The 22,573-nt window shown below is 41.2% G+C and overlaps 1 protein-coding gene across 1 annotated transcript in view; it reads right to left on the reverse strand.

Moving 5' to 3' along the window:
- hepacam2 (HEPACAM family member 2) overlaps positions 1–22,573 on the reverse strand; it is a 95,293-nt gene that overhangs the window by 41,916 nt on the left and 30,804 nt on the right. The window contains exons 3-5 of the mRNA XM_033042771.1: positions 19,632–19,916; positions 5,351–5,647; positions 1,300–1,425 (exon numbers count right to left, since the gene is read on the reverse strand). Coding sequence (XP_032898662.1) covers positions 1,300–1,425; positions 5,351–5,647; positions 19,632–19,916 — 708 coding nt within the window. The remainder of the gene's footprint in view (positions 1–1,299; positions 1,426–5,350; positions 5,648–19,631; positions 19,917–22,573) is intronic.

Genomic DNA, 22,573 nt, shown 5'->3' on the forward strand with positions numbered 1-22,573 from the left:
TTGTCCAGTATAGGATGATGGCCTGTCCTCATCATTATCGAAGGGATCTATAGGAGGTGTTGCCTCATAAAGGGTAAAGGGTAAATCATCACCCTGGCCACTCTCTCAATTCGCTCCTGCCATCAGGAAGAATGTATAGAAGTCTGAATATTGTGACCTCAAGGTTCAGGAACGGTTTCTTCCCAACAAGCATCAGGCTCTCGAACATTACAAACGCCATTTAAAATACGAACTACAATCTGTCTTATTTCCACTAGAGATTTTGGGCTTTTGTTTTGTATTAATGTTTTTTTAATTTATTGAGCGTTCTTTTGTTTATTATGATATGTGTGAGTACTGTGCTTACATACTGTATCTATGATGCTGCTGCTGCAAGTAAGAATTTAATTGTTCTATTTTCAGTACATATGGCAATTAAACACACTTGACTTGACACTCTTAGATGTGGCTGGGCTGGAGATAATGTAAAGGACATTCACCTGAATGTTGCCTGGATTGGAAAACGTGTTATAGAAGAAATTGTACAGACTGAGTTTGTTTACTCCGGAGTGAAGGAGGCTAAGGGGTGACCTAATAGAGATACATAAAATTTAGAGACATGGATGGGAGACTCCTTTTCCCATGGTAGATGTATTATAAAAAGAGCATGTGTAAGGTGAGAGAAAGGAATTTTAAAGGGATTCCAAGGGAAAGATCTATGTGTAGAATGTGACTGATATATAGAACTTATTGCCAGAGGAGATGGTGAGATCCGATACAATTGTCATATTTAAGCAACATTTATTCTGGCACTTAAATAGGCAAGGCATAGATCGATACAGACCTAATGAAGGCAAATGAGATTAATGTAGGCGGGCAAAATGGTTGGCATAGACGTGGCATAGAAAAGGCCCTTATCAGTGATGTTCACTTCTATAACTCCAGCCTCTTTTTTAAAATTGCAATGTGCTTGAGTGTTTAAATTGCAATAATTATTTTAGTTACAAGTAAACTTAATCTTTTTTTAAAACCTTTATTAATCACTTAATCCATTGTTACAGGTTTAGCTATTTGATACCTGGTTGTCATGGGCAAGAACAGCATTGGGCATGGGGAATGGGAGCAGGCAACAATTTGGATTGAGTATAAACTGGTCCATTGTATTTGTGATCTCTTCAGATCAGATAAGCACCACTTCAGCTAATTTTGTTGAACAAAGGCAACAACAAAAATTATTTTCTTTGCTGCTAGGTCTTACGTGAACAAAAATTAAGGGCAAATCCCACAAAAGAAATTGAGTTTTCATTGATATCAACATACCTTTTCGAGGAAAATATCTTTTTAGAATAAAGTAAAGAAGTATGCAGACGATCAGAGTTATTGACAATCCAACTATTATAACCAATGAGTGGATGGAACTTCCTTTATATTTCCGCCTTTCTTGATCTAGTAATCACACAATCAGAAGAGTCAGTGAAATGTATTATTGCCAATGCAGAGCACAGGTTTACATGGAGATGCTGCCTGACCCGTTGAGATACTCCAGTATTTTGTGCCTTTCCTCGATAAACCAGCAACTGCAGTTCCTTGTTTCTATTTAGGTTGTTGGTAATTGACTTCTTCATCTGCAGAGTTCCATCAGTGTGGATCGGTAACATCGCCTCCTCATTGACCATCAACACAGGTGCTCCTCAGCGCCGTGTGCGTAGCCTCCTGCTCTACCCTCTTTACACATATGACTGTAAGGTTATGAACAACTCCAATACCATCTGCACATTCACTGACAACACCACTGTTGTTGGCTGAATCACAGGTGGTGATGAATCTGGATCAGTGAGTCGGTGAAAACACCTGGTTGAATGTTGCCGCAGCAACAACCTCATTCTCAACATCACCAAAACCAAGGCACTGATTACTGACTTCACAAAAGGTGGGCCTGTGGTGGAGAGGGTTAGCAATTTCAAATTCATTGTGCATATGATAATAAACTCAAATTGAATTGATTTAATTTTAGGTTATGACAGATGTTAGATGTGATTTCAGAATGCCTTGTGACAGCGCCTCCTCCCTCAGATGCCACCACTAGAGGCCGATCCCCGGCATCATTAGTAACTGCTGAGTCCAATTAGGTCATAAGGTCATAAGGAGTAGAAGAACTCCGCCATTCAATCATGGCTGATCTATCTCTCCATCGTAACCCCATTCTCCTGCCTTCTCCCCATAACCTCTGACACTTGTACTAATCAAGAATCTATTTTTTCCTGCCTTAAAAAATATCCACTGACTTGGCCTCTGCAGCCTTCAGTGGCAAAGAATTCCACAGATTCACCACCCTCTGACTAAAGAAATGTCTCCTCATCACCTTCCCAAAAGAACGTCCTTTAATTCTGATTAGCTGATATTGGTTTGCCTATCTGAACTTGTCAGCCTACTCCCTATAAAACCCATTCCAGTCAGAGGGGAGGAGGGCCATGATGCCACTCAAAACTGATCCTATCTGCCTGTACACCCATATTTCTCCATTCTACGTCTGTTTGTATATCTGTAAAAATGCTTCTTAATCATTGCTATCATAACTTCTTCTACACCCTGCATTTTCCGGGCACCTACCACTCTCTGTGGATAAAATAATCATACCTCATAAGTCCCCTTTAAACTTTTGCCCTCTCACCTCAAAGCGATGCCCTTTAGTATTAGACCTTTCTACTGTGGGAAAAATATTCTGACTATCTATCCCGTCTTTGCCTCTAATAATTTCATAAATTTCTGTCAGATCTTCCCTCAGTCTCCAGTGCCTCAGAGAAAATAATCCAAGCTTGTCCAACCTATCTACAGTATATTGCTAATTATCCTCTGATCCAGGAAACATTTTAGAGAACCTATTTTGCAAGTGCCCAAAGACTTCACATCCTTCTTGTAAAATGGCACCTTGCTAGGAAAGAAATTCCAATATTCCGTTTTCTTCATAGTATTAGCCCACAAAATCTGACATAAGCCTCGGGAAGCCTTTATATTTACATAGCAATATGCACTTGGAAACTTGACAGGAAAAACTGTCGGATTATCAATTTCAACACAGCTGCCTTGGACTCCATTTCCTTCTTTACTGGTTCTTACATTTGTTGGAATTCATTGGTTAACGAAACAGAGGGAGAACAGTTGTGATATATCTGCCCCAGCTGTAGGTACAGTGTGACAAAACCAAAAATAACTGGATGTCATGATTAGTGCATCAATTCTGATTCCATTTAGCAACTACCCTCTCAAACCCAAATTATTTTATGCCTATTGCTCACTGAACTGCCCCAGGCTTCACTGCAGATGTCAATATGGGTAATATTTGCTGAACAAAATAGTTTGGTTGGTCACAAATCTATTAAATACTTGGCATTTGAAGTTTACATAAATAACTATAGTACTCAAGATTAGGATGCAGAAATTCCAAGGGAATTTCTTTGGGAGGGTTAGTGGCAATAGTACAGATGAAACTCTGGCCAGGACATTTAATCAAACTAGAAGAAAATGCAAACCTAGGTGTAAAGAGTTTTCACCATGAATTTTGATTCTGAAAATTAAGATCTGCTGTATTTAATTTAATTTAAATCAACAATAATGTATTTTTGACCACCCACATTAATGAAATATACAAAATAAATATTTGTTGCAATTTAAATGCCTTACAAAATATAGTGGCAAATGTTTAGACAGTTGTCATGACACGTGGTTAAACCATGAAGATTAAAAGCTGTGAAGATTCACAATAACTGTTGTCTTCACATTTTCTTCCTCTGGTTTCATTAAATAGAACTACATTACAGTATATATCAGAGAGAGAGAATATTATCTGCAATTGAGGTGTTTAGATACCCTAAGATGAAATCTGTATTTAGAAGACCCGTGCCCTCTCATGACCAAATGGCGTGATATTCACCAGAAAACTACGCCAGCAATAATTAGATACATTTTATTTCCATTTTCCATAAGTCACAATAACTATTTTATATGGAACTCTATGGTTCACTTTTGTAAGCTGTGTGGGTGCAATGTTATTCAGTAAAGCATATATCATGGTGATCTGATTATGGTAACACTGAGCAGCTGCTGTCTTTATTTACATTTTTACAATACACCTGTTGTGCAATGTGAAGCCTTGATAAAAGCATAATATAAAAGTGTGAAAAGAGGTTTATATTCATTGGTGTCATTCAATTTATACAGTAGTGCTTGGTAGAACACTAAATCTATAACAACTCGGTAACATTAGTTCTTACAATTAGTTGAATTATACAACTGACAACTTTGGACAGAAGGTAGTGCAGGTGGTAAAGCAGCTGCCAGACACCAAGGTTAGATTTTTATTCTTGCCAGAAAGTTGTGGTTTGGTACACCATTTGATTTCATGCAACAAAGTATGAATATTCAGAATATTTTGTAGTAAGGGTAAATCATAAATAGGTTCATGTCAATTCAACTGACTTCCTTAATTTGAGCAGGGAACTTTGTAAACTAGCACGGATGGCGTCAGCTACACAAACACAAAATTTGGGATTAAACCACACACAAATCAAATCTTGGTAATGCTGTTATAATGTCAATTTGCCTCGATAGGTTCCAACCCGATGGCATGAACGTTGAATTCCCCAATTTCAGCAAACCTGCCCAGCCCCCCACCACCACCAGTCCCTCTATCCACCCTGATCCTCCCTCACATACCCTTCTTTCGCACAACACCCTACCCCCTCTCAACCAGCTGCTTCATAACTCAAACTATCTGCCCGTCACCCATTGTCCACTCAATCCACTCAACAAGCCCCATCCCGTCAGCCCACTTCACTCCCCTTATTTGGTCCCAGACTCCATCTTCTTTCCCATCGGATTCCATCCTAATCAGCCCGCCGTTACCTCTGCCAATCACACCCTAGCTTTTGCGTTAGCCCACCCCACTCTTCCCCACCCCTCCTCACCTGAGTCCACCTACTGTGTACCCGCTCTTACCCCACCCCATGCCAACCTCACCTGATGCTGGTTTACTCCCCATCACTCTCTCAGTCCATTGCAAGAGTCCTGGCCCAAAAAATTGTTTGTCCTTCTTCCCCCACTGATGCTGCCTGACCTGCTGAGTACCTCCAGTCGATTGCTTTTTGCTTAAAGTTCAAGCATGTGCAGTCCCTTGTGCCTCAACTCAATTTAATCCTCTTCATGTACATCAAATGAATCTGCCTGGTGTCACAGAATTCATCCACTTTAGATTTGCTTGAAAGTCATGTTTATGCAAGATTAATTCAGTATTGTAAAGAACTACGACAGTGTTATCTGTAAGATGCTGCTGTTAATGAGTTCCAGACAACAAGCACATACACACAGTACATACCAGTGTGGGAGAGAATGAGTGTGAACTGAGTTTCGTCCCGCTTGCCTGTGACATTGTTGTAGACACAGCACATGTAATCAGCTTTCTCGGGTACTTTCTCAGACATGATATTTAATATCGGCCCCCGATGGATAGGTGTCGTCTTGTTGTTGGCTTTTTGGAACCACGAGTAGTCATTTGGTGGATTGGAATTTGCTGAACATTTAAACCAGACTGGTTCTCCTTTGCCAACAGCAAACACTCCTTCACTAATTTTGAATCGAGGTTCAGACTTCACCATCAAGTCATAGGGGCCATCTGGAAAAAATACATGAAAAAAAATATTCACACCAACAATAATGAACCAAAAATGCAAATGTTTTTAGAGTTTTGATTTGTGATAAAAACATAATGGGGTACTTGGGATTTTCTGGGTTGGTGGAGCAGATGGCCTGATGTCACATAATTCATCCACTTTTCATTCCCTTGAAAGCATCACAATGAAATTCAGCTGAGTTTCCAGATATAGATTGTTAAGGGCTTGGACACACTAGAGGCAGGAAACATGTTCCTGATGTTGGGGGAGTCCAAAACCAGGGGCCACAGTTTGAGAATAAGGAGTAGGCCATTTAGAACGTAGACGAGGAAACACTTTTTCTCACAGATTGGTGAGTCTGTGGAATTCTCAGCCTCAGAGGGCGGTGGAGGCAGGTTCTCTGGATGCATTCAAGAGAGAGCTAGATAGGGCTCTTAAAGAAAACAGAATCAGGGGATATGGGGAGAAGGCAGGAACGGGGTACTGATTGGGGATGATCAGCCATGATCACATTGAATGGCGGTGCTGGCTCGAAGGGCCAAATGGCCTACTCCTGCACCTATTGTCTATTGTCCATTGAGAGCGACCGAGGAAAAGATCGACACATGTTCCAGGAGCTGCGAGGCAGCAGCACCAACTACTGTGCTGTGCTCTCCCCTGTCCAAATATGCCACTCTCTTTGGTTGTTAAAGTTAGCTAGGGTTGCATTTGTCCTGTAAGTGGCTGCTGCTGACAGCATTGGACAGCCTGGACCCACAGTCTAATGTGCTCTAGTCTGGCATGCTCTGTCTATCTCTCTGCCTCTTCTCTTTCCTTGGCAAAGTCCAGAAAAGTGTTAAGGCCATGTACCCAGGTCCAGAGCAAATCCACCCTCTAAAGTGAACCTCTGCATGACATGATGAGGTCATTTGGACAATTCCTCACAATTATTTCAGTACAAGAAGAGCAAAATATATTTTCACTTATCACATTTAGATGATATCTGGAAACTCAGTTTATCTTAAAAGAGATAGAAACAACATTTTGGAGCAACCCAACGGGTCAGGCGGCATCTCTGGAGAGAAGGAATGGGCGACGTTTCGGGTCGAGGCTTTTTTTCAGACCGAGAGTCAGGGGAGCAGGAAACTGGAGGAATGAACCTCCTGTTGAACCTTTTAATGAACGTTTTCATGTATCTAGCTTCCCTCTCCCGACTCTCAGTCTGAAGAAGGGTTTTGATTTGAAACGTCACCTATTCATTACCTGCAGAGATGCTGCCTGACCAGCTGAGTTACTCCAGCATTTTATGTTTATATTCAGTGTAAACCAGCATCTGCAACCTTCCTACACATTATCTCAAAAGAGATTTATTTCAGTTTTAAAAAGACTGTTTTCAATTTTGAAAGGAATGCTGATGGTAGAGAAAAGAAGACTCATATATTTGAAAGCTGGTGCCACCAATGTGATTCCACATTTCTTGGCTGCAGTAGTTATACCTATGACCATTCTGTATCAGATAATAACAAACAATTTACAGCCCAAATATCATGTAATTGGTGATAGATTGAGCATTTGTCATTGTTACCTCGGTAGTTAACAATAATAAACCTAAATCTAAAACTCTAAGTTCATGATGAGTTTCAATTCAGTGTAAAGCTGATACTTCAGTGTGATAGTGAGCATTAATAATAATGGTAAATAAGGCATTAAGCCCCAGGATGCATCTGCATCCCAATTGTATGTAAACAATATCAAAATATTATTCAAAGAAGAGCAGGGAAGTTGTCTTTTACACCACTTCTTCTTTGACCATCATAATCACAACAAAGTGGTCAGAAAATTATGAAGATTTTATACATAAGTAAGATATGTATAAATAGTTATGTGCATTTATAACTGAAAATTGATCACTTCTACCTTAGTGTTCTTACGACACATACAGTAGCAGTAAACGACTTCTATTTATACAAAGTGTTTGCACCCAGGAGGCACTGGGGACAGATCAGAAGTCTCATTGCATGATTGACATTACACCATGATATTGTGACACAAATAAATGATTCAAATTTGCGATGGGTCTCAAACATAGGAACAGCATTTTACCTGAGAGTAAAAACCAGCCGAGGCATGGCAAGGGCCAATCTCTACCTTGGCCACCAACAGAGAATCTGCCTCTTAACCATCCTCATATTTGGTCTAAATGTTTTCCACATGAGACTAAGTCATGTCCATAAGTTATAGGAGCAGAATTAAGCCTATTCCGCCATTCAATCATGCCTGATTAATCTTTCCCTCTCAACCTCATTCTCCTGCCCTCTCACCATAGCCCCTGACACCCTTACTAATCAAGAATCTGTCGATCTCCGTCTTAAAAATATCCATTGACTTGGCCTCCACCGCCGTCTGTGACAATTAATTCCACAGATTCACCACCCTCTGACCAAAAACATTTCTCCTCATCTCCTTTCTAAGAGTACATTATTTTATTCTGAGGCTATGGCCTCTGGTCCTAGATTCTCCCACTAGTGGAAACATCCTGTCCACATTCACTCTAGCCAGGCCTTTCATTATTCGGTAAGTTTCAATGAGGATCCCCTTCATCCTTCCTAATCTCAATGTATGATTGATATTACAATGTGATATTATGACACAAATAAATTATTCAACATTGCGATAGGTCTCAAACACTTTACCCAATGGTAAAAACTAGCCGAAGCATGTCAAGGGCCAATCTCTACCTTAGCCAGTGATAGAGAATCTGCCTCTTAACCATCCTCACATATGGTCCAAATGTTTTCCACATGAGACCAAGTCCTCATCTTTGAGGAACTGGTGCTGGAGAAATGATTCTCACAGAATGTAACATTGGCACACAGTAAAATGCAAACTGCCGGAGGAACTCAGCAGTTCAGACAGCATCCATGGAAGCAGAGTCAATGTTTCAGATCAATTCCTGATGCAGGGTCATGACCTAAAATGTCACTCATCCCACTGATGCTTCCTGATCCATTGAGTTCCTCCAGTGGTCAGTTCTTGCTCCAGATTCCAGCAGTTGCAGTCTCTCATGTCTCAGGCACATGGAACCCATTTATTTAAACCAAAGTGCCCTTACTTTAAGAGCACTTACCATGGTGGGAGGTGGCACTTATTAAGTAACTTAGCACCCAATTTCTGCTGAGATTTACACAAAAGGCTCCCATTAGTTCTGCGGGGAGCTGCTAGTATTCAGCCAGTTGACTGCACATACGTCCTAAACATGCACACATTGCAAGTCTAGAACTTGGTGACTGATAAATGGTGCTACGCTGATCAGATCTGATGCAGGATTCAAGACACCAGTGATTTCAATAGGAATTCCAGACCAGTAGAATAGAAGGCAAGGGTGAGGATAACATATTTATTGGTTTATTTTGCTATGTTTTAAACTTTTTAGTTATTTATTTGCATTTATATGCCTTTTTGATGAACATTATTTATGATAATTGTATTATTCATTGCTGGCCAGATTGCACACCAAACAATGTTTATTTGTTGACAGAAGAGTCCAATCCAAGAGGTAAAATGCAGAATGTATTGTAAATGCCTTTTGTAAATGCATCTTTGAATAATATTTCGACCATTTTACTGTATTTATGGAATTCAATGAGGTCTGTTCTTTCTATATGTGGCAACTATGAATTTACAAGTGTAATTTTCAGGGCATGAAACCAAATTATATCTTCATTTTTGGCTGACGTTAAAAAATATTTCATGAAATTTATTCTGACATGTTAGTATAGGAAGATTTATTTCAAGCTACACACAAAGGAAATTGTTCATGACATGCACACCATTTCAGATGTTCATTATTTCAGATGTTGTTATTGTGAAGTAGTGTCTCATAAGGAAGGAAAGTGGAGTGTAAACTCTATGGGTGCAATTTTACCAGGAAAATGAACCTTGTCTTCTGGCTGCAAATATTGGGAATTCATAGATTTGTTGCAAATACTTTCCAAACGTGGCTGCAGATAATCAATGGCATGTTACTGACTGAACTATTAAATATCAACGTAATCAAGTGGGTGGGATTTGCATTGAGGAAGGGAAAAAAATGGAGGGATATGGAAAAGTGTGTCAAAGAGTGGAAAGGGTGGAAAAAGATCCATGTGGGAATATATGAGCTGAATGGTCTTTTCCATATGAAATCACTTAAATAATGTAATGATTTTCTGATATGTATACAAGCTAAACAAGAAAGATACAAGGACTACAGATGCTGGATTACAAAAAAGACACAAAGTGCTGGAGTAACTCAGCAGGTCCGCCAGCATCTCTGGAGAATATGGATAGATAATATTTCAGGTCAGGACCCTTCTTCAGACTGATTGTGGTGGGGGGGGGGGGGGGGGGGGGAACAAACTGGAAGAGAGGTTTTCTAACTTTCTTCCTCTCCCCTTACCCCCACTACAATCAGTCTGAAGAAGAGTCCTGACCCAAAACATTATCTATCCATGTTCCACAGCGCCATGCAGCGACAGAATATTGCTATTTTAAGAGTGATATGGAGTTGAGTTTAGTTTATTGTCACATGAGTTTGGTTTATTGTCACGTGAAACGCTTTTGTTGCGTGTTAACCAGTCAGTGGAAAGACAATACATGATTACAATTGAGCCATCCACACTGTACAGAAACATTATAAAGGGAATAACATGAATAACGTGAATAACATGAATAACATGAATAATGCAAGATTAAGCCATTAAAGTTTGATCAAAGATCGTCCTAAGATCTCCAATGAGGTAGATAGTAGTTCAAGATTGCTCTCTGATTGTTGGTAGGATGGTTCAGTTGCCTGATAAAAGCTGGGAAGAAACTGTCCCTGAATTTAGAGGTGTGCGTTTTCACATTTCTATTCCTTTTGCCCGATGGGAGAGGGGAGACGAGGGAGTGGCTAGGTTGTGACTTGTCCTTGATTATGCTGTTGATCTTGCCGAGGCAATGTGAGGTGTAAATGGAGTCAATGGAATGGAGGTTGGTTCGTGTGATGGTCTAGGCTGCATCCACGTGTTTCTGCAAGTTCCTGCAGTCTTGGATGGAGCTGTTCCCAAACCATGCTGTGATGCATCCCGATAAAAAGCTTTCTACGACATATTCCCATAATGCATGTGAGTTGCATAATGTCCTGCTCTTGATAACCTGGTCTCTCCCAAATGGCTGGCACTGTCATTTACAGACAGCTCGCAGCCCATGCACATTTGCAAACAATTATTCTTCAATTAGTTTAAGGATCTGTGTAAAGATAATGAGGCCCCAGATTATGAAGTGTTAAAAGTAACTGTGGTGGTTAGTTGCCCCAAACTTAAAATATTTACACTTAATCAATTATATGCTGAATTTATAACAAAAATACAACTGAAATGATTTTTGTGGAAGAGTTCCCAATATCGTCAAGAGGTATATACCCTTTAGTCACAATTCAACCATCACCAAAAATGTGCGAGATCCAGAGACCTCTTTTCACTTTAGGAACCGCCAAATCGATGTGCTTGTTTAAATAGAGAATAGATTGCCAATGTATAGTCTGAGATGGCCTCAAGGAAGTGCAGCAAATTTAAAAATCATTCTTATTTTTTATCAGCAAGCTCTGATAAGTAGGCACCACCCAAGTAATCATTGTCAGTCAAATATAAATGTCAATAACTGCTATACATGCCTTATCTGCGTCCAATGGTTAATGCACTGGAAAACCATAAGGCTGACTCCATTTGGGGACTTTCCGTGAGACAGAATTATCTCTCTGTGTCATTCACACGCAAGAGGACAGTGCATGGCTCAGTTTGGATCCTTGGTCTCTGCTCAGTTAATTATTCCCAGAGTAAATGATTGAGTGCCCTTCTCCCCAGATGCAAAGGGGATGAGCCATTTTGTTTTCAGTGATGAAACCTACAATTGCAGTGTATGTGGCCCTAGGTTGAGGTCATGATTGAATTGACTGCAATGGCTTTTTCTTGCATTCCCTGCCAACCCTAATTGTCAAGGTTCATAATATCAGTATCTTGTTCCCAAAACAAGATACTGTAAAAGGGTGATCAATATACAGGGAGGTTATCAATCACTCTTTCAAAAGAAAGTGAGAAGGGGGGGGGGGGGAATCATTAATTACCAGCCTCCTTCCCATCCATCATGGTGCCCCATGAATGCAGCCAACATAATCGAGGACAATTTAAATATGATTATTTCCCCTTCTCATATTCATACTTACTTTATTAGCCAAGTATGTTTTGCAACATACGAGAAATTTGATTTGCCATACAGTCATACTAATAAAAAGCAACAGAACACACAAAATATATTTTAACATAAACATCCACCACAGTGACTCCTCCACATACCTCACTGGGATGGAAGGCGAAAAAAAGTTCAATCTCTTCCCTTCTTTGTTCTCCCGCAGTCGGGGGCCTCGAGCCTTCCATTGATGGGACGATCTTGACTCCCTTAGCCGGCGGCCTGCCCTCCGCATCGGGCGATCAAGCTCCTGCATTGTGGGGATGTCAGTTCTCCGCGCTGGGCAATGGGACCCCCGGTCGGGGCTTGTCGAACATCGTGCGGGTTTGGAGCTCCCGAAGGTCTCCCGAGGCTGCGAGCCTTTGATGTTAAAGTCCGCATGCCGCAGTTGGAGCATCGTTCCCAGGCAAGGAATCGGCTCCGATGATAAGTCCATGCCCAACGGTGGGTCTCAAAGTCAGTCCCGCGAAGGCCTCCAGCTCCACAGTTAGGCCAAAGAGTGACCGGAGATACGATCCGGAAAATAATCGCATCTCAGGCAAGGTAAGGGATTGAAAAAAAGTTTCTCCCATCCCCCTCCCCCATCCTCCACATAAAACAAACCAGAGAATATTAACACAAACTTTTACAACACACTAAAAATAACAAAAAAAGATGAAAGAACAGACTGTTGGCGAGGCTGCCATCGCGGCGCCACCCACAATGGCTTGAAAGCACAAAGCATCAGGTTCAGGAACTCATTCTTCCCTGTTATCATCAGTCTACTGACTGGTCCTCTCATAAGGTGATGTAGTCCTGATCTCTCAACCTACCTCATTTTATCTGCACTTTCTCTGCAGCTGTAAAGCTATAACACTGTAACACAATATTCTGCACTCTAGTAAATTTCTCTTTGCACTACCTGCTGGACTTGTGTATGATACGATTGCATTCATTATAATAAGATTTGACTGGACAGCCTGCATTTAAATTTTCTCACTGTATATCGGCAACAAAAGAAAATAAACCAATACCAATACCGACAAAAAGAGAAAGTGTTTCAGATCTTATAACACTGCATCCATTTTGTAATATCTATCTTGGTCCTTTGGAGTAAGCCACAATACACCCACCATACCAGCTGTGCTAAAGATCCTGAGACCAATGACAAACAAAAGCCAGAGTACACATTGATAACATTTTACTGCTGGTGACATTATTGTGATTACTTTGTGACTATATTGCAACCTTCTGTCGCTAAGCAGCTGGCAAGTACAAATAACAGATGATCCTTCATCACAGTTCAACATAATAGGATCCGTGGGTAGGTTATAAACCCTTTCGATTCAAACTGATTGTGAACATAGGGAAAAGCATGTCCAGAAACGTATCTGTCATCCATTTGGCAGCTCCCAGAAAGCAAAAACCTTAAATCTTTCCTAAGTCTTCCAGAATTCTCTCTTAAACCCTTCCATCTAATTTTCTTGTTTATCTTCCTGGGCAGTTTGTTCCTCATGCTTGCCACCATTATATTGGTTAGGAGTTATACCTAACCCATCCATGGGCCTCCTTTTGTTTATTGAAATACTAGGTTGTGTTTAGTTGCTTGCAGCTTGCTACCCAAACCTGCTTCTCATGGTTAGTAAACCATCTTGCGAAAGGAACTCAGTGGGTCAGGCAGCATCTATGGGAGAACTAGACAGTCAATGTTTTGGGTCGAGATCCTTCTTAAGTCTGAAGGATCCCAACCCGAAATATTGTCTGCCCATTTCCCTCCACAGACGCTGCATGGCTCACTGAGTTCCTCTAGCACTCTGTTTTCAGCATCTGCTGTCTCTTGTGTCTCCACCATACTACCCACGATGTCTATCCAATCTTACTTAGCTTTTTCAAACATGGATAACTGAATAACCTGACTGTCTGTATAGAACAAATGACTCAAGAGACACAGTGAGATCCAGGGGATAACAAGACCACAGACCATCCTTATGATTGATGACAGTTTGCCTCTATCAGTAGCCTTTGAATTTTGTTTTAAATAATTCTATTAGAGACTTGCACACCAGGAACAGTATGTCAGGTTGTTCATCGACTGCAGTCAGTGTTCAAAACCATTATCCCGACCAAACTCATCTTCAAACTCAAGAAATTGTCTCTCTGCAGCTCTCCATGCAACTGAATCCCGATATCACCAATATCTCCACCTTGTTGACCATCAACAGCGGGGCACCTCAGGACAAGTGTTCTACTCTCCCTGTATGACTGTGTAGCCACACACAGCTTCAATGCCATCTTCAAATTCATTGATGATATTACTGACATTGAATGAATATTGGATAACAACAAGTCAGAGGACAGGAGAAAATTCGCTAATCAGATTTTGTGGTGCCAGAAGAACAAAATTGCTCTCAACATGAGCAAGAGCATGGAGCTGATTGTTGACTTCAGGAAGGGAGAGCTGAGGGACAACGCAACTGTCTCCATTGATGGGTGAAGAGTGAAGAGTGTCAACAGTTTCAAGTTTCTGGGTATAGACATCTCTGATAGTTTGTCCTGACCCCAGCATATTGAAGCAATTATAAAGGAAGCTCAATAATGGCAATATTTTCTCAGAAAATCGAGGCGATTTGGCATGTTGCTGAATAGTCTATTGCACTTCCTCCGGTCTACAATGGAGAGCATACTGATTGGTTGCATCATGGCTTTGTTCGGTAATTCTACTGCACAGGAATGAAGGAGACTACAGAAAGTTTATAGACTTGCCTGGTCCACTAACTCACCATCAAAGGGATCTACAGCCTGCGTTGCCTCAAGAAGACAGCTAATACCATCAAAGACGCACACTACCCTGGCCACACTCTATTGTCGCTATTACTATCATGAAGAAGGTACAGGAGCCTGAGAACAGATACTGATGGTTGATGGGATGAAGCCATTCTAGAACCATCCTGCAAGATGCTAACCACAAACCTACCTCAGCACTGAAGCACTTTGGGCTTTGCAATACTCTGGTTGCTCTATGTACTTGCACTGTCCTGGTCTGGTTCACTCAGAATATTGATAATTATATTGTGTATTTATTTGTTGCATTAAATGTGGCTGAAAAGCAGCAATAACTCAGAACTTCATTGTTTCGGTGTATTCGACAATTAAACATTCCTCAACTCTTGAACCCTTGAGTAAAGCTGAGAGACCAGATGTGCTATTCTTTTCTTCTTAATTCTCCCCTCCTAATTTTACTGCACCATTGTTGGGCTAAACAGTGGTTCAGCCATGCAATCGGAAGTGAGATCTGCTGAAAACCAAGTGGCTGACATTTGGCAGTCAGTAAGCCTGATCTACCCCTGTGTGCCAATCCCTGACATGCTGGGCTGGAACACCCACTTCCAATGGCCTACTGCCAGTACTGACCCATTTAACTGCTTCTAGGTCCTGGGTTTTGGGCTGTGAAATCTGAGATGTACTAAGATATCGAGCAGGTGGAATCAACGATTTTGCCATTATTGTCCACATGGATGGTGTTTTCATACCCAATTTTCCTCATCTCAAACACACTCACTCCTGATTTACTAACCTGCACCCCTTATCCCCATTACTCCCCACACCACAATCTTTACATTTCTCATTTCATATTTCCAGGAAGTTAAGGGCCTGTCGCACTTGGGCGACATTTGCTCGTCATTTACGCAACATCGTTTACGCATCGTGACGTGCGCATGATGCGCGCATGGTGCGCATTACACGCGTACGGTGCGTGGTGACGTAGGCAGTGACGCGCAAATGATGTCCAAGTGGGACAGGCCCTTTAGACCTCATCACACCGGCAATTATGATGAACATACAGCATCACTTGAAGTCACGATTTCCATTACCAACTCTGATACCAGTATTGCACGCACATGGGAACAATATATATATATGAGAGATACAGGTACATGAGGCTGCTATGGCCAAAGATATATAATGAAATACTTCACAAGTTGTAAGTGTGCAATAAAGCTAGCATTAATGATCAGGAACCATGAGAATGAGCATAATTTTTATTCTTCCAGTCAATGCTACATCCTAAAGAAATGCCTTCTCAGGCACACATGTCTGAGATGAACTGTAGTAACCAAAGGAAATTAACTAGCAACTAATTATAAATAATTGATAATTATTTGAAATAGCACTGGTTGTGGGGAGAGACTCCTTCCTGGTCTTGGAACAGAGAGTATTAATGCATAGACACAAAAAGCTGGAGTAACTCAGCGGGACAGGTAGCATCTCCAGAGATGCTGCCTGTCCCGCGGAGTTACTGCAGCTTTTTGTGTCTATCTAAACCAGCATCTGCAGTTCCTTCCTACACAAGTATTGGTGCATGCTGACTGGCAAATAAATTGTCCCAATGGGCATATATATCAAAATGGTGCCTAACTCATGTTGCATGCCACATTTGGCACTCTGTTGGAACATGGCATCTATAAAACAAGCATCATCAAACCTAATTTTGTTCTAGTATTTTTTTTATGATAAGAGCATTTACATAAAACATCTGTTTCTAAATCTTTGATGATAGATATTTATTGGGATTAATGAAACCATGCAAACAGACATTTTTAATTTCCAATATTCATGGGGTGTTTTAAGTCGGAACCTAAGGGTTAATTATGTTTGTTTGCTGCAGGCGGGTATGTCAATTTATTGATTTCAGTCAGAGGTGTGTATTTCCCAACTGTTCTATTTCACAACTGTTACCACTCATCTTTGTTTACTACTGTTGTAATCTAATGCTATTGTGTTATCTCTGAAAAAGAATGGCAGTGTTCCTGTTGTGAACATTGCTCAGCTAAACATAACTAATTTTGTAGAATTGGCCATCATAGGTGTTTTATTATTTTTATCTAGATTCTCTCCATGTTTTACCCATCAAACTGACTTTTACTCTTTCCCCATAAAATTATTACGTGATACCAATATGTCTTTATGTTATTATATAAACATTATTCACTGTGCTTATATTCACTGGAATTTAGAAGAATGAGAGGGGATCTTACAGAAACATATAAAATTCTTAAGGAATTGGACAGGCTAGATGCATGAAAAATGTTCCTGATGTTGGGGGAGTCCAGAACCAGGGGGTCACAGTTTAAGAATAAGGGGTAGGCCATTTAGGATTGAAGTGAGTAAAAACCCAGAGAGTTGTGAATCTGTGGAATTTTCTGCCACAGAAGGCAGTGGAGGGCAATTCATTGGAGGTTTTCCAAGAGAATGTTAAATATAGCACCTAGGGCAAACGGAATCAAGGGATATGGGCAGAAAGCAGGAACAGGGTACTGATTTTTGGATGATCAGCCATGAACATGTTGAATGGCGGTGTTGGCTCGAAGGGCCGAATGGCCTACTCCTACACCTATTTTCTATGATTCTATGTTTCTAAATACTGGTACTGACACATTTCTCCTTTTGCTTTTTCATCGCCGGTCAAAACCTTATTATATTATGATCACAGTTTCTCAAATGCTCCCAGATTACATTAGACTCACATAATTTCCGAAAAGGTTTCTACAATGTTGTCATTTCATTGAACCAAAACCATGCCAATTAACCAATTTCTCCTGAACCCTCTTCAGAAAATATTGACTGTTTTTATTCTGCAAATTATTGTTATGCTAGTTGGCAGCAGGATAGTTGCCTCTCCCATTTTCGGTGCTCCATCATTCATAGAAACGTAGAAAATAGGTGCAGGAGTAGGCCATTTGGCCCTTCGAGCCTGCACCGCCATTCAATATGATCATGGCTGATCATCCAACTCAGTATCCTATTCTTGCCGAATGATTTCCCTGTGACAATCCAGTTCGAAATTTAAATTGCCTTCTATTTGAATAGAAGAATGGAAGGAATTACAAGGGCAACAAATATTTAATCCCTGTTCCAATTTAAATTAGTCAGCTGATTTTGCAAGACCAAAGAGCAGCATTAGAATTAAAGAAGAGCTCAAGGCAAAATGATAACAGCTCAGATATTCTCTTGGAAGTGGTGAAAGTGGTACATCCTGGATTTCAGATATACTATATCCGAGGACATTGTGGGAAACTAGAGAGGAAATTGCGGGAGCCCTGGTTGAAATTTACAAGTCATCCTTAAATATAGGAGAGGTACCAGAAGACTAGAGGGTGGCAAATGTTGTGCCTCTATTCAAGATGAGCTGCAGGGAAAATGTTGGGAACTGTCGGCCGGTGAACTTAACATCTGTAGTTGGAAAGTTACTAGAGTATATTCTGAGGGATAGGTTATACAGGTATTTGGATGGGCAAGGGCTGATTAGGGATAGTCAGCATGGTTTTGTACATAAGAGGTTGTGTCTCACAAATCTGATTGAGTTTTTTGAATACGTGACCAAAAAGATCGATGAAGGCAGAGCTGTAGGTGTTGGATTTCAGTAAGGCATTCAACAAGGTTACGCATGGTAGGCTGCTCTGGAAGATTAGATCGCATGGGATCGAAGGAGAGATAGCTGAATGGATAGCAAATTAGCTTCATGGAAGGAAGCAGAGGGTGATGGTGGAAGGTTGCTTCTTGGACTGGAGGCCTGTGATTGGTGGTGTTCCTCAGGGATCGGCGCTGGGCCCGTTACTGTTTGTCATCTACATTAATGATTTGGATGAGAACATACAGGGCAAGATTAGTAAGTTTGCTGATGATACAAAAGTGGGTGCTTTTGCAGATAATGAAGATGGTTGTGAATGATTGCTGCCGGACCTGGATCGATTGGCCAGGTGGGCTGAGGAATGGTTGATGGAATTTAATACAGAGAAGTGTGAGGTGTAGCATTTTGAGACGTCTAACAAGGGCAGGACCTACACAGTGAATGGTAAGTCTCTGGATAGTGTTGTAGAGCAGAGGGATCTAGGAGTACAGGTGCATGGTTCATTGAAGGTTGAGTCGCAGGTAGATAAGGTGGTCAAAAAGGCTTTTGGCACATTGACCTTCATCAGTCAGAATATTGACTATAGAAGTTGGGTGGTCATGTTGCAGTTGTATAAGACATTGGTGAGACTGCATTTAAAGTATTGTGTTCAGTTCTGGGCACCATGTTGTAGTAAAGATATTGTCAAGCTTGAAAGGGTTCAGAGAAGATGTACGAGGATGTTGCCAGGACTAGAGGGTGTGAGCTATAGGGAGAGGTTGAGTGGGCTGGATCTCTATTCCTTGGAGCGCAGGAGGATGAGGGGTGATCGTATAGAGGTGTACAAAATCATAGGATGAATAGATCGGGTAGATGCACAGAATCTCTTGCCCAGAGTAGGGGAATCGAGAACCAGAGGGCATAGGTTCAAGGTGAAGGGGAAAAGATTTAATAGAAATCTGAGGGGTGACCTTTTCACACAAAGGATGGTGGGTGTATGGAACAAGCTGCCAGAGGAGGTAGTTGAGACTGGGACTATCCCAGCATTTAAGAAACAGTTAGACAGGTACATGGAAAGGACAAGTTTGGAGGGATATGAACCAAGCGCAGGCAGGTGGGACTAGTGTAGCTGGGACAAGTTGGCCGGTGTGGGCAAGTTGTTTCCACACTGTATCACTCTATGACTGTCCCATGACAGAACATGTTGCCGTTTGTTATGAAAAAGTACAACCATATTTGTTTGCCTTTTAGGTCTCAAAATGCCTTATAAATTATAACAACAATTAGAATATATTATGTTAGTCCATATTTAAACCATGCAATAAACCCAAGACATTGAATAGTTCCTGAATATCAATATTTGAGGTATGACTTACAGTAAATATTCGGTGCAATCGGTTCACTCTCATTTATACTAATCAGGTTCTTTGCTACACAGGTGTAATTACTCAAGTCGTCTTTTAGAACTGGAGAAATGAACAGCATCTTGTTGTCTACAGAGAAGATGTGACGGCTGTTTTCTGGTAACGGCTTTCCATCTTTTAGCCACTGATAAATGACCTTTGTGCCTTTGCTCACGGTACATGTGAGTGTTGCATTGTCTATGTACTCCACTGCTCCCCAGGCAGGATCACTGTGCACCACTGGCTTAGAGACCGGAACTACAAAACAAAAAGATACTTCATCAAGTGTCACATTTGATAACATGAATAATATAAGCAACAACAACTGTAAACTAATGTCTACTCATATATTTTAATGCATAGTTTGAACTAGTTATAACATAGATATTGTGAATCGGTTCTCCATCAGCAGATCTGTGCGACGGAAGATCAGTTTCAGAACACCATCAAATGCCAGGTAAATATTACTGTCAGTGAAATTACTGAGTGTTTTACGTTCAGTGTATTTCACATCATCCTTGAGATGAAACAATTAAGATACAACTTTCAAGCATTTAAAAGACACTAGGACAGGTAGAGTACATGGATAGGAAAGATTTAGAGGGATACTAGACTAAATGGGACCCATTGGGTCGCAGTCACACAGGAGGCCAGGTGCCCCCTCCAAAGCAACCCATTCCCCTAACGCAATATTCCACCACTCACCTGTTCCCCCAACGCAACCCGTTCCCCCAAAGCAATGTCCCACCACTCCGGGGAGGGGGTGTAGGAGAGGGGAGGTGTGCGGGAGGGGAGGTGTGGGGGAGAGGGGGTGGGGGAGGGGGGGTGGGGGGGGCAGGAGTGTGTGTGGGGGAGGGTGTGTGTGGGGGAGGGTGTGTGTGGGGGAGGGGTTGTGGGGGAGGGGGTGTAGGGGAGGAGGGGGTGGGGGTGGTGGGGGGGGGGGGTGTGGGGGAGGGGGGCTGTGGGGGAAGGTGCTGTGTGGGAGGGGTGGTGTGGGAACCTTCATAGCTTTTGTACTATTTCAACGAACAAAACCTATTTGACTTGCAGCAGAGGTGAATGGTGAGTAAGGTGGCGAAAAATCGTAGCGCTATGGGGATCGTTTTTGCGCAAGTTTAATTACAACGCAGACAGGAAGTGGTCAAGATGAGAGTTTTAGTAATAGTATAGATGGGCCAAACAGGACGAGCTTAGATGAGGCATCTTGGTCGGCACGGATGAGTTGAACCGGAGGGCCTGTTTCTGTGTTGCATGAGTCTATGACTCTATACCATCACACCCTGGGCACAGAGCATTGTTGACATATCAAGGCTTTTTCCCATTTGCATTCATCCTTTTCAAGTGAAAATTAGGCACTCTTCAACGCAATTACCAAAAATGTCAACATATACACCAGTTTATTGATTTAGGAGGTTGTTACATTTGGCCACTTGCTTTTATTATTACATTCATAATACTAACCAATGATTAGGAAAGGGCAAGGCTAAGAAAATACCATTCTGTCATCTTGTGAATGGTTCAGCAGTTGTGAAGAGAAACAGGAATCTCACCAGAAACAAGAATTTCAGTTTCTTAAAATGAAATGCTTTTAGAAACACTTATACATAGCCCATCATGAATGTGCAATATTGGGAAAATGGTAGAGAAGCAAAATATCTGGCCCTTGTCTGTCCATAATTAGTATTTTACGGCCATGCCTGGCATATCTTGTTTCATTTTTTAAACAGCTCTTATTGAAACAGTTAACAGTTGGAATTGGTTTCCTGAGACATCAGAATTCATTAATGGCAACCTTTTATGTGAAATCCACCTCCTTAATGTTGGCTTCAATTGGACTGGTTCAGACTGAAGAAGTGTCTCGACCCGAAACGTCACCTATCCATGTTCACCAGCGATACTACCTGACCAGCTGAGTTTTTCCAGCACATTTGTCCCACAGTTTGTCCGACCGGATCATTGCTTGGATTGCAAATTAGTCAAATAATGAAATGATCATGTTTTTTAAAATGCTTCAGTATATAACATTCTGCTACACTTGCAGAATTTTTGAAGTAATATAGAGATGCTTTGAATATATATTTTTGAAGTTAATGGTTAGGGAGACAGTGGCTGTACTTGTAGTCATTTCATACAATTCTATAGTGCAGAAGAGTTTGCACAGAGTAAAAACTATGACCCTGCTACTTAAGGAATATGGTGGAGAGAAAAGGGGAAAATGTAAACCAGTTAGCCCATACTCTCTTAGTTTTTGATTCTCAGTGACAATTACAAGGACAAACAGGACCCTTTGAACATCAATGATATCAATTTCTTATAATTTAAAAAATAAACAGCTTTCGGGTGCCTCACATTTTTTGCAAGCCTATCAATAGACAATAGACAATAGGTGAAGGAGTAGGCCATTCGGCCCTTCGAGCCAGCACCGCCATTCAATGTGATCATGGCTGATCATCCCCAATCAGTACCCCGTTCCTGCCTTCTCCCCATATGGAATGTTGTAGCTTCTGTAGCCTCTGACAAGGAATCTCCCAACGTCTATACCGTGAATGCCCTTCAAAGCACTTACTAATTTAATGAGAACTGCACAACATTAATTTTGAGCTGGTGGATTTGCCAGCTTTGAACAGAAAATAGATGGGAAGTAGTTTTCAACCTCACTACCTGAGATGCTGTCGAAGAACAATCAGCTGGAATGTTTCAACCTTCTTGTGAAATGGAAGAGGCAAAGGCGGGACTATTGGGAATGTGTGGAGCGAGCAAATACTGATGGGATACAAGTGCTGGGTTCAGCCAAACTGACTCAGCTAGCAGTGCACTCACATTTTTATACACCCCAGGAATTGTTTTTTTACAACAAATTATTCAAATTGTTGCAATCCCCAAATGAATACCAACACTCACTTGCCAGATGAACA

Source organism: Amblyraja radiata, chromosome 2 (assembly GCF_010909765.2).
Source record: "Amblyraja radiata isolate CabotCenter1 chromosome 2, sAmbRad1.1.pri, whole genome shotgun sequence".
Classification (NCBI taxonomy): domain Eukaryota; kingdom Metazoa; phylum Chordata; class Chondrichthyes; order Rajiformes; family Rajidae; genus Amblyraja; species Amblyraja radiata.